This window comes from Chelon labrosus, assembly GCF_963514085.1.
Source record: "Chelon labrosus genome assembly, chromosome: 9".
Lineage (NCBI taxonomy): Eukaryota > Metazoa > Chordata > Actinopteri > Mugiliformes > Mugilidae > Chelon > Chelon labrosus.
Genome location: NC_140359.1, coordinates 16526683 through 16544373, shown reverse-complemented (window position 1 = coordinate 16544373; position 17691 = coordinate 16526683). Strand labels below are relative to the sequence as shown.

The 17691-nt window shown below is 43.9% G+C and overlaps 1 protein-coding gene across 2 annotated transcripts in view; it reads right to left on the bottom strand.

Moving 5' to 3' along the window:
• pcsk5b (proprotein convertase subtilisin/kexin type 5b) overlaps window positions 1-14658 on the bottom strand; it is a 50783-nt gene extending 36125 nt beyond the window's left edge. For both annotated transcript variants that reach the window (XM_084551678.1, XM_084551679.1), the window contains exons 1-2: window positions 14031-14658; window positions 9765-9869 (exon numbers count right to left, since the gene is read on the bottom strand). In XM_084551678.1, the coding sequence (XP_084407804.1) occupies window positions 9765-9869; window positions 14031-14210 (285 nt within the window). In that variant the 5' untranslated portion in view covers window positions 14211-14658. The remainder of the gene's footprint in view (window positions 1-9764; window positions 9870-14030) is intronic.
• Window positions 14659-17691: the final 3033 nt, after the last annotated feature.

Genomic DNA, 17691 nt, shown 5'->3' with positions numbered 1-17691 from the left:
TAACGAGTAAGGAGGAAAAAAAAAAAAAAAAAGTGAGATGTTTTGTTTTAGTCTGATGCTCAACCCGCCTGCAAAGGTCTCAGCTCATTTCACTTCAACTTCTATCAGGAGCATCAGCGACAGAGCAACCGTTTACATACGCCATTAGCCTCAAAACAACACCGTCATCAGGAATTGTGCGCGAGCGGGTCGGCGCTCAACCACTGGTGTGTCATTACAATTTGCATGCATTAGCATAGCATCCACCACAGGCTGATCAGCAAAGTTGCTGTTCACACAACTTGGTTGTTCCAACGAGGGCGGGGGCGATGAATGAATCGTGTCACCACAAATAACTCTACTCAAGTGCCTCAGAGCAAGACCCTACCACCTCAGACAGCTGCTCCTCTGTAGCTGACAAACACCTCCATAGATTACTAGTTTTATTGTCATATATTTCACATGCTACATACTGACTAAGAGCAGCGTACAGAAAAAAGCAACAGAGCTGATGTAAAAAAGAATATGAGTCTATGCTGTAGTGGCAGATGCTGTAAGCGTCTCCCGTCACCAACAATGTCCTCATTTTCACACATCTTAATCACTACACTTGGTATCATCCTGGTTCTACCACGGCGGCTAATGACAATAAATATTCCAATAATGTTCCATATTACATGCAGCCGTTTTCTTGTAAAATAGGATATTCCTGAATTTTCTTCTTGGAAAAGATCACCCATGGATCTTTGGATTTCAGTATGGGGCACGTTTCAACCGATACAGGGAAAAAAGTTCAGTCCTCTTCGGTCTTTCGCAGCATTACGCCCGCCCCAAATGATCCGGCCCGGCAGATCTTTGTCAGAGCATGATCCACACCCAACGAGGCGACCCCAGACCGACATTCCCCCACAAAACCTTTGTGTGTGGGGGGAAGTTCAGGCTTCTAGGATAGTAAAAAGCTTTACTCAGGCACATTCTGAGTAGGATATATTAAAAAATGAACCTAAAACGCAACTAATATGGAATTTAATCATTTATTAGTACAGATTTTTCTAGCAGCACGCGGCTTTTTCCAGAGAGTCCAGTTGAACCATGGCCTAATGGCTATACAGGAAACACTGTATGTCTAGAATATATCCATACTTGACAAATGAAGGGTTATAACGTGCATATGTTTACTCTTCCTATATTTTATGCTATGTTCGCTTTCATATTTAAATTGGTCCCCTACTTGTTATCTTCGTGGTGCTAGCGGTTACACAGTTGGTGATGCATTTATCTACCTGGATTCATTCTTTTAAGAAAAAAAAATAATAATAATAACAGTGGAGAGTTTTTCTAAAGCCACCGAGGGCAGTGCCATTCTTTGCGCCTTTTGTCTGCTAAGACTCACTCCCTGATAACAGCCTGCAGTTACCCACATCAATTGTGTCCCATATGCCAGTCGCCATCCAGACAAAGTCCATATCGCCCTCTATTATTGCTCCTAAAACATGGCCATGTATCACCGCCGTTGTTTCGGTGCCAATTCACTGGCCGGCTCTGAGGCATAACGATCTTCTCTATTCATTTAACTCCGGCCCGTCGGAGCAGAGAAATGATCCGCTAGCACCTGTACCTCTGCATCACCCCACATTTCCCCCCCCCCCCCTTCATTCCCGCTCTTACTTTTCTCCTCTCTCTCCCTCATCTGCTTCGGTCTCACCGTCTCTCCTTCATTGCATTTCTGGTTTTCTTCTTCTTCTTCGCAGATGCCCATTTCTCTCTCAGATGGCCTGTCTTTCTCTCTCATTCCCACTCAAAACCCCTTCCTCCCACCCTCTCTCCCTCGTTCGCTCTCTGTGTAAGGGTTTGCAGGTGGCTCTTGCTGGCTGGGTCAGTAACCAGGGGAAACTGGGGAAGAGTTCACTTCAATAGAACAAATGGGAACAAATTGATCCACTTTCACTGCTGTTTGTGTGACTACGTTTGAGCTGCAGGCAAAAAAAAACAACAAGTAAGCTGGGAGATTTTTAAAAAAAAAAAGAAGGCCAAAGGCTAGTAAGCAGAATACCCACAGTAACCTTTGGACTGATACAAGAAGCCAGTTCTTGTTTTCTCTTTGGTGCATTTCCTGAACTCAGAGTCACACAGATTTTCACAGGCAGTGTGCGCCGTGCTGCTGGCCAGATGTAGGTGCTCATCAGACAGTGTGGACTCTTTAATGGTTCATCTGTTAAACAAATTCAATTCAAAAACAGATTAAGGAGTCTTTGTTTTTATTTTTTAAAGTCTGGGTCTTTATGGCGTATCATAATACCTCGCTCTATGCAATTTATCCCCGAGCTCCCGACAGGTACACAAGCTCCGTTTGTGTCGTCTCTTTGATGCTACGAGCGTCGTCTCCCACATATGTACGAGTACGGCGAGCTCTAAAGGCAGCCGAGTGACGGAAAAATTCCTGTGAGCCATTAAGGGATGAATACGGAGCACATTTCATCCATTTAATAATTGGATTTGAACTCATGTTACCTCGTTTAAGTGGTTTCATCGTGCGGTAATTGTCCCTGTGTGGCTTAACTTCCAGGAGCCTGCTGAAATTTCATTTTGTCGTCTCAACCATTTTGCATTTTAGTCAATCCCAGCGAGGATTCAGCTGCAAACCACACCTGGCTCTCAGTTTTTCTGCACATGGCTGGATAAATGGCTTCAAGTAAACAAGAGTCTCGCTAAGTGAAACCGTCTGGAAACATCATGTCGTCCTGCAGCGAAACGCCACGGACAGTCAAGGCGGCGAAGGCAGCGAGCGGTTGTTCCTCTCTGCTAATCCTAGGATAGACTTCAGAGGGACATTATAAAAAGGAGGAACAACCACTGTAGTGCCGTAATTGTTGTTTACAGTAAACTTGAAATAGATTTCAGACAAAGCTGACTAAGTATACTCGGACTCATTTCACAACAAACACTAATAACAGTGTAGAGCTACAACTGTGGCCGTCCAAGCTCTCTTGAAACTCCCTTTGAATGAGTCATGAGCGTACGTCAGCAGAGCAAGGTGCAGACCGAGTGCTGCTTAAGACACAATAACAGGTCTGTATGCGCAGATTTAATTGGCATTGGTTGATTTTTTATCACTTTGTCTTTCTCAAATTGATTAGCAGTGATTTTGATATGTTTAGGCTGCAGTACAGTAAAACTAACGTACCTTAGCCGTATCATTTATGCTTGATGGAATGTAAAGACTGCATTAAAATTATATTTACTTATAAAATCTGTTTGCTATAGTGCTATAAGAAAAGCAGGCAAATATACAAAATGAAAGCCAAGAATGAAATAATCATTTAAACACATGTTGATTATATGCGTCATGCTCACTTTGCACTTGGCAAGCTTCACGAACCTCCAACAGCTTTCTAAGTAAGCCTAAGCATTTTTTTTACATGGCCTGTACTGCCAAATTTATTTGAACCCAGATAAGTAGATGATTCAGATAAGGAAGGATAGAGCTGGCACGACCATACCGAAACTCTTGCATCTACATCCGGCCTGGGCAGTCTAATAACAAGTGGCCAGCTTTAGGTAAGTGTGTTCATTAAATACCAACATCATCTGGGGCGCAGTAGAATATTGACTGTCTCTGATGACGCTCCTCCGCCGTTTCAGAACCAGGAACAGCGGTGTTTTGTGTGCGCGTCATTATTCATGGATCTCCACCCTGACGTCAGTTAGACCTGCACCGAGCTCCGATTATAACTCCAACCCTGGAAGCTTTTACACGCGCAGTAATCCCCAGTAAAAACGGTAAATAAAGACACAGGTGGGTGAGAAAATATTTGACCGCCCACGGCTCTTCATCCATCAACATCAATAATTAACCACATGCTGATACGTTAATTAATGACAGCGTCACACACAGTGCACTCGCATTCAATCATTTCATTTGTTGATTCTTGGTTAGATATATTTATCATCTACTTAACATTATATTTACATTACTTAATATTAAGACAGAATACTAAATAAAAGGCTCCCATTACTGATGAACAGACATCACTGACGGTGCTTTTTCTTTTTTGGGCAATAATTTATAACAGCGGTTATGCGTTTTCTTCTGAATGAATGAGGCAAAACTCAAGAGTACCTTTGCTGAGCAGGCGGTCTGTAATGTGACTCGGGACGCACTGTGTGTTTTCACACTAACAAAATAATGCGGACAAATGCGACCCGGACCGCATCCAAACGTGGTCAGAGTCCTCAGTGCGCCTTGGGTTTGTTCACACATGCACTTTAAGTTGGTCACTTGTGATTTCTGAGGATGGATGTTAATGCCAGGTCTGAAAGTGGCCGAACAAACCATCCTACAATCAGAAACTATGACGGCAGCCGAGTGCAACTGCAAACATCCAAATAAAAAAAAGACATTCTGAAGTGATCTTTGCCGATGAAAATGGTGCATGGTGGAGGCAATCACTTGCTGCTACCTTCCCAGGTAAATCTCAATCATCGTGCATGTACACAAACAGTGCCCGACTCAGAGAACATGTAAAACATAAAAGAAAAAGACTTGCCCTGATAAATCTCGTTTACCTTGTAGGTAGAGAGTGGAAAATGACCACAACTCAGAGCCACATTACCCCCTTTTAAAGGAAATTCACCAAGTTGCAAACAACCTGAACTGTCCTTGAAAGGCGGACGGTCAAAGTGAGGAGACGCATACGTTCTCCGGGTGAATGCCCCATCTCCAGGCTGGAAAATTAAATGGCGTTTGACCTGAGAGACATGCGACACTGCAGCTAGGCGGATGCCATAAAGCGGTAATCTGTGCTGTGCTGCGTCACCATGGTAACACGCGTGCCAATGAGTACTGTGGATGGCAGGGCGCGCCTTCCATGGCATCGCTACACCCCTCTGACTCACTCACACACAAAACACACACGGCTGTCATTATTACAAAACCTGATTGCAAAACATCATTAGCGGTACGCCAGACTGTGCCGGTGCCAAACTGGCCGTCATGTTGATCCGAAAAACCCCAGACAGGTCCACAGATTGCACTGAAAGGATAACACTGACAGCTCCATTTCTCTCCGCTCCGCTTTTCCTTTATTTAGTTTCCATCTTTCCCCCCCTCTTGCCTTCACCCTCCTTCCAGTGTAATAGCTCATTTTCCCCTTTAACCTCTTTTCTCTGATCTGATCTAGTCCTCTGAAATCTCTCAGTCTCTCAGCCAGCTGGCATCATGACACAAACCTTCCTCCATCATGGCACAGTGTCAGCCCCAAGAGGGCAAGAGAACCAAAGACAGGAGGAGGTGGAGGAGCACACCGAACGCAACAGTGAGGAAAGAAGATGAGAAGAGTCAGAGGAAGTGAAACGAAAAGGGATGACAGGTAAGGACAGCAGGTGGACAAAACAGGCCGAGTGGCCCAGGAAGAGAATCAAAGAAACGATTCTTTGTGTTGTTTCACTCACTCCGTGCTTCCTTTCATGCTCCTTTTTACGACGCATCATTATCATTCCTGTGCATGCCCCAATAAACCAACGTATCACATTTACAACGGGATGCACAGTTCAAAACATGCACACGAGGCCATTGCAGCAGTGTGAGAACCTTAAAGCTCAAGATCAAGTCCCGGCCTGTTTGATAAAATGACCTGCTACAGGTTTGAGTCAGAGCTGATTAAAAAAATATATATATATGTCACAGGTATGAAGCGGTTTTTACACGTCTAAAATGAGTCATTTAAACACATCGTCCTTGTCCTTAAAATTCACATGAAGCCGTCTTCTTTTAGCTCTTAGATATAAATCTTAACAAAAAAAAAAGCTTTTGATTGAGGGGCGCAAATAAAAAAAGAAAATGCTACTTACATATCATTAATCTGGGTTAGGGTGTTTGCAAACCTGTGTTTTATACTATATGAAAGAACGGATGATGTCATTGTGCTAGTACAATGAAACTCTTTTTGGCTACTCTTTAAACACTTTACAACAAAAGCCACGATACAAAAACAACACAACTAGAAGAATAAAAGTAAATAAACCCAAAGAAATAAGTGGATCAAAACAGCATTAACTAAAACAGAAGTAGCAACGTGATTGTAAAATGTAAAATTAAACACAGCTGTATACCGCAAATTAAAAAATTTAACGGAAAGGCTTAACTTTAGTGAGGAAGAAACATGCCCAGACCTTGTACTACATAGATCCTTAGCGTATACTCTGACTTGGGTCCCTAGTATACCGTGGCGTTTTTTTTCAGCAGAAAGATTATACCTGTGTATTTGTTTGTTTGAGACAATATTACATACTGGTAAGGTGCAAAAGTAAGCGAACTTGTAGGATTACAAGAGGATGAGCTTTAATGTGACTATTACCCTCCACAGGAGTGGTCAACCAACAAAGATCACTTAAAACCCAGAGTGATCTCTAAGGGTGTATTCACACCTGCCCTGTTTAGTTCGATTAAAACGAACTCAAGTTCGTTTCCTTGCTTGGTTCGGACCTTTTTGACTGGTGTGAATACAATCGAACTCTGGTGCGGACCAAACAAGCGGACCGAGACCCAGCTGAGGAGGTGGTCTCGGAGCGGTTCCTACCGAACCCTGGTGCGGTTCCTTTATGGTGTGAAAGCAGCCCGACCTCGATCCGACCCAAGTTGCAAAAATCTACCTTTTTGGATTTGACGAGCTCCCGTAGTTTTCGCGCATCTATCAAGAAGCGTCTGTGTGTCTGTCTGTCTGTGGCACGCATATGTCGCGAACCGTTGGCCCGATTGATTTGAAACTGGGCAGGTGTCTCGCTACGGGCACGAAGATGTGCGCTGCTAAGTTTGACGTTGTTTGGATAAGAAATGTAAAATATATCGGTAAAATAGGTTTTCTCCGCTCTAATATTTCCAGTTGCCTGATGACAGTTCTAAATTATTGCGCTGGCTCAAACGCTAGATGGTAACCATGGCAACGGAGACTCAACGTTATTTTACAGTTTACAGACAAAACATGAGTGATTTGATCATCTATCTATAAATCAAGAATTTCTTTTAACTTATTTGGTGAGTTTGTGTCTGTCTGTCTGTCTGTGGCACGCTGATTTGAAACTGGGCAGGTGTCTTTGTGGGGAGGAGACATGGGTCACGACAATGGTCACAACTGAAAAATCTTCTTCAGCTCGCACTATAGGAATACATACTTCCGACGGGCACTGCACTAGTTATGGGAAATGTAGGATAGCCCAGTGACACACACAACAGAGAGAGACACAGCAAACAAACGCAGGTAGGTTAGGTAGAGATGAGCCGTGGCTTAACCGAGCTCTGAGGAGACACGCTGCCTCCTAGATGTCTGGGCAGATGTCCAGATATCTCAAATGCTGGAGAAAACACATAAAAATGCAGAAGTATATAAGATTTTTAGTAAACAAATGAGAGAGAGGGGATTCCAGCGCTCAGTTTATAAACCATATTGCTAGCATAATAACAAGTAGACCTACAGTACGCAAAGTCTCCATTGTAGCCTATTTACGTGGGACATTTGGCTTCCTTCTTTACCCCGCCTATACGTTTACCAGCCAATGGCTGAACGACCTTAGCACATGTGTTTTTGTTTATAAATTCTGGTCCGGTTGCAATTAATCACAGTGTGAAAGCGAACCGCACTAAAAAAAAAAAAAAAAAAAAAGAAATTGGTCCGGACCAAAGCAAGTGAAATAACGGACCTTCCTGGTGTGAATACGCCCTAAGAAACTAAAGGCCTCTCTCACACTGACTAATTTCCCCAAGGGGATGAATAAAGTCCTATCTTATCTTATCTTAATGTTCATGAATCCACCATTTGAAGAACAATGGACAACCATGGAGTGCATGACAGTGTGGCCAGGACAAAGCCATCCATCCATCTGCAGTTTGCTAAAAATCATGTGGAAAAGCTAGAAGACTTCTGGGAAAATGTTTTGAGGGCGGATGAGACCAAAGTAGAATAGTCTGATTTAAATAAAAGGCTCATGTTTGGAGATGGAAAAAAAAAAACAAAAAAAACATTGTACTCCAGCATCAGAACCTCATCTCGTCCACGAAACAGGGGTGGCAATGTTCTTGTTTGGGTCTGCATGGATTGTATTCTGAATTGTACCAGAAATTCTAACAGAAAATGTCAGGGCATGTGTGCATGAGCTGAATCTTAAAGGACAGACAACGAGCCCAAGCGCACAAGTCGTTTTACAAAAGAATGGTTAAATCCACCCACATCCCAGATCTGAAATGTTTCTGTACTGAGGAAGAGGCTAAAACTCCTCCCGGCCGCTGCAGACGACTGATCAGCAGTTACCGGAAACGTTTAGTTGCAGTTTTTGCTGCAAAAAGGGATCACACCAGAAACCAAAATAAAGGGTTCACATACTTTGGCAACTCAAAGATATGCAGAAATGATTGATTTTCTTGAATAAATAAATATTTCTGTTTTATTTGGGTTTTCTTTGCCCACTTTCAAGACTTGCACTAAAATCCACTGGTGTTTTGAGCCATTTTTATGCAGAAATGTAGAAAATTCTGAAGGACATAAAAAACTTTAAGCGACACTGCATATGCTGAAAGCTGTTTTGGTTCATGGCGGCAGTTTTGCCCACTGGTGAAAAGTTCAATTGTGAAACACTTGTCTGTTAGCTCAGGTTAACATTAAGTGAACCTGCCAAATAGCAGTGTAGTATCAGGGAATCAGCTGCCAAGGTTACGAACGCAGGCTTACTGAAAACTTTTCTTTCAGGAAAACAGCTTTACAGTGAGCCGTATACTCAGAAAGAAGTATCTAGGATTTCCCTGGATTTCTTCGGGGACATCCCTTTGCCCTTTGAGTTGGCTTATGGACTTTGAATGGGTTGAAAATAAATGTTTAACGTCTATATTTTGTGACTGAATTCTGTTTTCTATTACACTCGGCGACCAGTGACGATCAGTGTTCATTTGAAAGTGAGCGTGGCTCAAGTGCAACCCAGAAGAAAAACTTTAAATTCAACAGTGTGTTGTTTGTTTTGTACAACATGTCCCTATTGTGGCCTTTATAGGCTTTACCTTCAGCAAAACCTGTCTATCAAACCTAAAACTGCTGGGTTTGTGGATCACAAAAGTAGCAGAATAAGCCTCATTTATCATTATTCAGCTATCTGGGAACAGTGCATCACGAGATGACAGGAAGCCTGGGATTTTCCTGCAATGTAGCAGATCCTGTCCTCATGAACACTGTGCCCCTGCAATAACCCATTTGTGTGCAGGCCTCGTCTGCAAGAACAACGGCAGCAAAGCAGAGTCAACTGAACTGGTGTGTAAAGCATATTCCACACACTGTCCATGCCTGTGGGTGGTACACGGCATTGATTGGATCACAATGAATGTACAATGAGTACTGTCTTGATTAAATAATATCAGTCAGCCACATCTCTATACGTTGCCAGAAATAGTTTCCTTTAAATACGCAGGTCTTTTTCTAGCTGATTAATCTGTGCATTTAATAAAATGCACCGTCTGGTACACGGGTTTGATGAAACCATCTTAACTCAAGGTCCACTTCTCAACAGACACTCACGATTTTCATAAGATGGCATTTGAAGAATGGCGATTTGATCACGTGATATCACCATAGTCAGGGAATGACATCTAAGGCATCTCCAACTTTATCCACGGTTAAATACCAAGCATCCAGGAATTAGGGGAATCCAGGAATTATGGACCTTGAGTTTAGATTTAGTCTCATTTAAAAGCAAGAAATTACATTGAATCTCGACCTACAATTCATTCAACAGCACTACAGCCTTACCTTGGGCTCCATGGAGATGAAACTATGGCGACCACGGCTGGACAAAGTCGACCTCTTGATAGTCCGGCTATGGAAGAAGTGATAGTGGTCTTTGAGATCCCCAATCTGCAAAACACATACGCAGACTTAACAGGATATTTATAACAAACAACAATGTGCCAATAAGTCTAACTGGATCAAGTTTCTAGTGGAGATGTTTTTTTTTAATACAGCTGTTCAATGTATAAGTTGCTAGGGAGGTTGTTCTGGGCATTTTTGAGAACTTGCTACAGCGGTTTTAGTCTGTCTCAAAGTCCTCCATCTCTTAACGGATCCCAGACTAAATCCATGACCTCGAGATCAGGGCTCTGTGCAGACCACGCCATCTGTTTCAGAACTCTTTGTCCTTCATGTAACTGAAGATAAATCTTTATTATTTTATGGTCACACGTTTGATGTCATGCTGCAGAGTGACTTTGGGACGCAGCAGTTCCCTCCCTAATGGTATTAAGTGATGTATAAGAATCTTAAGCATCTAAAATAAACCTTTTCCCCACACAGCATAAGAGTTTAATAGATGAATGGCAAACTCAAACAGGACCCTGACACGGAAGTGCTGGCTTCAGATCCCCAAATGGTCACCTGAGGATGGCTCCAAAAGCGATCCCCAATCTCAAAATGTCCATCTCAACAACAGAAATAAACTTTCTGCAGCTCATATTATCATACATGACAACTCTACCCTAGGATGGGAATGTTTACATGCGAAGTGGATTGGTGCCATCTCAGTTCATTAGATTTTTGCCTCATCATCAACCCGCCCACCTCAACCCCTCTCTAACATCACCACTTTGCCCATTTTTGAAAATGGGACAGAGACTAAAAGATCAAGTCAAACAAAAATAGACAAAGAGGCACAAAAACACAGAAGCAGACTGAAAGTCAGACAATTATACACGCAAACACACACACAGACAAAGACTCTGAGTGACAGCGACAGGACAGAGGATCCACAGGCAGACAATGACAGACAGAAGGCAAGCTGCTGGACAGTGATTAGTTTTAATAATTAATAAAGACCACACAATCCCCTCAGATGATCAAACTGTCATGGCTGCCAAGGGTCCTGTGGTGCATCACTGATCCATGGCCGGGATCCACTGCCACAGAGGCCGTTGGATCAGCTTTCAGCTCGTGTGCATGCGCAAATTCTCCAACCGGTAAAATAAGAAACAAGGAAGTGCCAATAAATTCACATCCACAACCTTTAGAGCTTTAACACTTCTTCGGGTTGTAGAAAATCTCACTTCAATCCTCTCAGTCTTTTTTCTCCCTCGCCATATCTCGTGTACAAATATGGTTCGAATTGGTACCGTAGTTATGATATCATGGTCACAAGGGAAAGTGTTATCCTGATTCCATACCTATATAGTGAATCACAACATCAGCATAACCTTTGGTTTCTGGGAATTATGTTGCAACTTAACCGAGAAGTAAAACCACAGGAACATGAGTGATTTATAATGTGTGGCTTCACTTACTGTACGTTGTTTCCCCATAGGAGCAATCATAGATGAATCAAAGCTCCAAACTATTTCTACAAACTTTTTTTTTTCCAGAGTGTGGTAAAGACTAGCGCTTTCTGTCCACATTAAACAATACAGCAAAAACAGAAGTCGCACAAGATGAGAGATCACGAACACAGTACAAGTTTAAAGGCTGCAGCCTTTTGCATGCAAAAGTGACCAGATGGATTTATTTATTTTTGTTCGGTTCAATGTTCAGCCATGTCACCCAGCAACAAAGTCTCATCCACGTAACTAATACACCAGCTGGCCAAGAAAAAGAATTTAAAATTGACCCAAGCTAAACCAACAGTGTATGAAACTAAATAACGGATTATTTTATGGGCCATCATCACACACTGGATGAATGGCTCAGACACTTTGAGTGAGGCATTTGTGGAAACATTACTCTACTGTACTTTTTGCACAGCGAACTCTCCAGCAACAACACGCTGCTGGACTGACGCCTTCAGCAAGCATCAGCGCAAACTGGAGAAATAATCTCAGGAATTGCTATTGATGCAACCACCTCCTGTCCATGTCTGGCTTCAGATTATGACCCTCCCTCTCTCGTCCGTGGCTCTCAACAGCTCCAAGTCCTCCTCCGTCCCTTCAAATCACCAATTTGAGCAGATATCCACGTCTGGGGCCTTGTCAGCTGATTTAGACTCAATTTGGGCCAGTGTCTTAGTCTGGGAAGGGGGCTCCATGGTTAAGAGGATTACCCAGAATTCCCCAACGAGGTGCTCTCTCACTCCATGCCAACTCTTTTCATCCATCCGTCCATCTATCGTCCCTTCTTTCACTCCCTCCTTCTTCCATCTCCCAGTGTGTGGTTATCTTTGTCTGTTCTCCTCTTTCCAACCCTGTCAAGAAGACCATATTGTCCCTCTGCCACATTTTTTTCTACCCATCCCCCCTTTTTCGCTCTTTAACTGCTTTGCTTCCCTTCACAACTTAAAAACCTCTTCTCATTTAGCAGTCATGTGCCAGAATCGTTTATGATGAACGCTCCAATCTCACAGCGAGTTTAATTAACTTTAAAGTCACGAGTACCTTCAGCATCATCACACGACAAGCAGCCGCTTTAAGTCCCCTCCATATACATTAGTGGCATGAGAAGGAGGGGGCTGAGATGACGGGGATGTCAGAGTTCACATTAGGCAACCAGAGTGTGCTGTTATCGGTCCCATGGGAGCGGCTTTCAGCTGACCCCAAAACCAGGAAGTGAAGTAAAACTCTTGTCTATGAGGTGTCAAAGTCCAATGAACGTTCCATATTGAGATGGAAATTAGGGCGAATGGTGGGGGTTGGGGGCGACACTGCACTCCACAGGGGAATTCCTATGGGGGGGCGGTATGGAAAAGGGGGGGGGAGAGGACTCCACACATTAGTTCCCGTCAAAGAGAGGGGATAAACGAGGCCATTAAGGCTTGCTCTCTGGGGAGTATAGTGGGTGGGCAGGCTGGATAAGGTGGAGAGGGAAGGGGAGGGGGGGCTCAATAGCTGTTGACTAGGCTACCCCACAACAACCTGTCAGAATGCCCCCCTCTGTTTCTTGCTGTCTTCCCGTCGAGTACTGGCAAGTGCAGGCTTGCATGTATTTCGGTCGCATTTTAGTATGTGTGGGGTCTATATTTGTGCAGCGTGGTTCTTTAGTATGTAAAGAACACACGACTGCTCTTTAAACTTTGTCAAAACAAAAGTCCAAGTGACCAGATAAACACCTCCTCCTCCTCCTCCTCAACCAGTGTTTAATCCCTCTGTGTGTATGTAGTTTTATGGAGGTAAAGTTGGAAGTTGTTTTAGACAATAAGCTACGACCTCTTTGTTTTAGCCTGAAATGTCAGATCCAATAAATATTGAAGGGCCCCGGGCTGCGGAAGCACGGATATGCTCGAAAAAAAATACAAGCTATAAAAAGACTGGATCTTTACTTCATTTCGTTTTCCCGTTCGGCATTACTCAACAAATCCATTCAAACAAAGTGTCAACTATATGGTAGCACCTTCAAAAAGAATTAAACCCAAGCTGAGCTCCGTGGCCCGGTTTGCTGCCGCTGACCAGAGGAAAATCCTTGAAACACAAGGAGGGAAGAGCAAAACCAACATCCTCACTTTCTTCCAAATAAGGTTAAAGAAACATTGCTGTGTTTTTCCGGCTAAAAACTTAATGCAGAAGGTCATCCGCTCAGGGAGGTCTTGTGAGTCAAATCTTCACGACAGAGATGCAGTAACTGATGAAGGAACAACGTCCATGAGCTCATGCAGTTACAGCAAACATTGTCAAAGTGAACACTGTCTGTTTGACTGTGGACTTTTAGATGTCACTTCCAAGATCATTCACCAAAAATAAATAAATAAATAAATAAATAATCACCAGCTGTGTCGTTGCTGTCAGAACCATCCAGCTCACTATTGGCTGAGAGGCTCAACAGGGAGCTCTCTGACTCTGAAGCCCCACTGGAAACGCAGTGAGGAGGCACCTGTTGTGCCATCCTGCTCTTCTTTCTTTGTTCACCGCAGCTTCTCACTGCTTGTCTTGAGAGTCAAAGATCTACAGAGGGAGTTGAGAAAGGGTTCGTGGGGCAGGTTTGGGTTTTAGACCTTTGACCCCAAAGAGATACAGAATCGCAAAGGTTTGTCCCACTTTTAAGAGTTGACGAAAACACAAAGACACACAAATAAGAGGCAACTCTGACTGGAAGCAATAGGCGACCTACCTGTCCCATGTTCCTATAGCCATATTTTTCCGCTATCCGCTCAGCCACTTCGGGTCCCCCGGCTATCCTGACTGCCCAGTGGTTGGTGTAAATCCGAGCTTTGCACGGCGGGGACGCAAAGCCGAGAATGAGCGCCAGGACGCATAGCAAGCTTCTTCTCCAAGCGCCGTTGAGGACCATCTTCCCCAACTTTAAACCGGACTCTTCTCCTCCTCCTCCTCCTCAGCCGACCAGGCAAAAACAACCAAACTTCTCCTGTCGCCGAGCAAGGCTCTCATAGAAACACAAATATCAGGGCAAAAACACCGAGACAGAGAGAAAGAGAAGGAGAGAGGGGGGAGGAACGGAGCCCCGAAGAGGAAAAAAATACACCTTGTCTTCAAGCCTCTGCTTCCCACATGGGAGAGTTGGAAGTTTGCGCTTCGTGTGTCCTCTCTCTCTTTTCACGGCGGGCGAGGAGGAAGTGTGCTCCGTGCGTCTTTGCGCGCAAGTTCGTGTACGCGTGTGTGCGCGCGGAGCTCCTCAAAGCTGATTTCTCCTCTCCACGAGCAACTCGGATGTTGGTCGTTCAGCTCATCGGGCTTTCATGTGGCGAAATGGCTATAGCGCCTCCCCACAAATAACTAGCTGACACTCTGGAGAGTAGAAACAACTAAAGCCGCGGGGTTTCCCTGCCGAGCTCCGCTGGGTCTTAAAGGCACTCTGCTTGGATTCAACGCTGACCGCCTGTCCTCCAGACACAGCCAAGGGAGGGGTCAAACGAGGGGCCAGAGAGCATCTCGGGGGCCAGAGAGATGGGATTCTTCCAAGAGGACCCACGGGAAATTAAAAATCATTTACTTCAAGGTTGGCTGGATGTTATCCTAGTTGTACAATATTTCGAATCACTCATTATTTTGTCAAAACTCTAGCTGAACCTACAAAAGCACAGAAACCTAAAACAATGAGGATCTGTGGTTCATATACGCCGATCAGCCACAACATTAAAACCAGCAACCATCCCCAGCAGGATGCAGCCTGATACAGACACACACACAAAACGGTTTAGTAAAAAAATCAAAGAACATGACGACCTGGCCTCTAGATTCACTAGATGCCAAATTGATCAAGTATCTGTGGGATGCACTGGAACAAGCCTGATCCACAGAGGCCCCTCCACTCAACCCATAGGACCCAAAGACCCTCAGAAGGTCCATGTCCATTCTCTGATGAGCCCCAATTGTTTTGGAGGCACAGGGAGACCCACACAATATTCGGAAAGTGGTCATAATCTTATGTCTGATCAAGTACAATTAAATACAAATGAAATCACAATTTGTCGAACATGGTGGGACGACCGGATACCCATACATGTGACAAGCTACACTTTAAAGAAAAAGAAATGCATTTAGTTAAATGACAGTTGTGTTTTCTGACCATCAACAATTTCAACCAACAACCTTTTCAGCGACTGACATACTTTCAGATTTGCTTGTGTACCACATTTTAAAATAGACAAACTAGGTCCTCCAGGAACGGCGGTGGGTTGTTTTTTTTTTTGTTTCACCCCAAAACGTCCACCAGTTAACAAGTGGATGCATTACATTTTGGATGCAGCACCCCGCCTCCCAACACCTTGAAAACTGCTGTTGAATGCAAGCTTTGTCAGTCTCCTGACCAATATTGACACAGAGACACCAACGTAAAAGTTGAGCAAACTATGACTTCCACCTCAGTCATCATCCAATACAAAACAGCCATAGACGTAAAAAATATTCGTAGCCTATATCCAGAAAAAAAACAAGAAATGGTACATTTATATAGCTTAAATGAAATTATCGTGTTATCAGATCTGTTTAACGCCGTCATACTGTCACAGATAGTTTAACTGTATGTCTGGCTCATGCGCCAACCACTGCCAGTCAGACATTTTGCCCTTCGTCCTGGCTTTTCTGCGTATTTCCCATTAATCAGTGAGGCTCTAGATGTCATGCCCCCCATCGCAACGCAGGTCACAGCTGACTAAACGCTGTCATTATGGAATGTGCCTGGTATTATCTGCAGTTGAGCCTTTCATTCAAGGCCTTTGTTGATTGATGGGTTTTTGTTTTGCAGCAATTTCCCGGGGATGTCTCTGCGCACAGCGAAAACTCTGTTCTGCATGGGACACAAGTGAAAATCAGCATAATTGCACTAATTGCAGCCAATTTCTTGTTGAATGGACCGCGCTGTCACATCTCACAACAAGCGGGGGGACAGGAACATCTCATGGTCCCCCAGATGGAGATGAAAGGGAGTAAAGGGGGGAGAAAAAAAAAACACCCAGTGATCGGTCTCTATTCAACCGGATGGAAGGGTTTGTAATTTAAAGAGAAAAACAGGATAGGAGATGAAACACGGCAGAAATTTTATTTGAGTATCAAATCAAGTACACAGGTCACGAGGCCGCCTTGAGCACCGGGGCCCCCAATTTCCTTTCAGGTCTCAACTGTTGTGATATCCCGTGTGACAGCTTCACAGCTCCCAGAGTTTGTCCAGGGAGTGAACCGAGTGAACCCCAACAAAATGTCTTTGTCAACATCTGAGAGCGGAGCGGTCACGAGTGACAACAAACACTCTGAGGGGCATTCCTGTGTGCATTCCTGTGCTTCTTCAATGAAATAACACGGTGAATTGTGTGTTTAGGCCAAACACAACTTGGGAAAAACTCCACACAACCTCCATGATACGTTACAATGGAGGGCCCCAGTGGAGAACTGTGGCCAAGTAGATTTATTCAGCAAGGACGCAGCTAATTTATTAATTCAGTACCAAGACCGACACGTCCCACATGGTTTTCTTATCCCATCAAGACAGGTGTGTTATCAAACACGTGAGCTTCTCTTGAAACGCTTGGTGCGATTACCCCTCTACCACTGCTTCTCTCCATGTTTCCTTTATAACGTTGTCTTCCTGTTTTCTTTCCTTTCCAGATGTTCTGCTGTTTTGTCTACATCTCGTATTTGCAGTGAATTGTGGACCTTTCTTTCTTTCTTTCGTGTACCTTGCTGTACCCTTCTGTTATTTCCTAGAACCCATCACTCTCTTTGGCCCACCATATCTGTAGCTCTCACTGGGTGGGCTTCCAGGGAGTCACGGTTGGCCTTTCAACTTCACTTTGACCTTTGACCTTGTTGCCGTAGGCTCCTGCACTTAGGCCACAATAGCACCTGCCACTCACCGACTTTCTGTCCTCTCTGTTCTTGCATCCCACCCTCCCATAACCATCCTTCTCCTCTTCTCTTCACTCTCTCCTTTGTCAACCACATTCCAGGGTTATATAGGCTCTTCTGGAGGTTCACACACTCTCTCAGTGAGCGGAGACAAACGGAAAAGGGAGGGCACTCTATAGCCAATTTACCCCCCCCCCCCCAATCCATAAGCAATGCAGAGAGTTATTAGGATTATTCAAATTCCAAATAATGTGAGAAGACAGTTTGAATATAAATTGTCATTATCTCACACAGAGGTCAACGCAAACTTGTTTGAGTGGATTTCATTAAGATTGTCCTTCAGTTTAGAGTTTAATAGCCAGTGCTTACTTTTATTTGTTCAATCTTATTGTGTCCCAAATAAGAACTATGAATTAGATCAGTGTCCACATCAATGTGTGAAAAAAGTCCAGGTTACAGTAAGGGCCTAA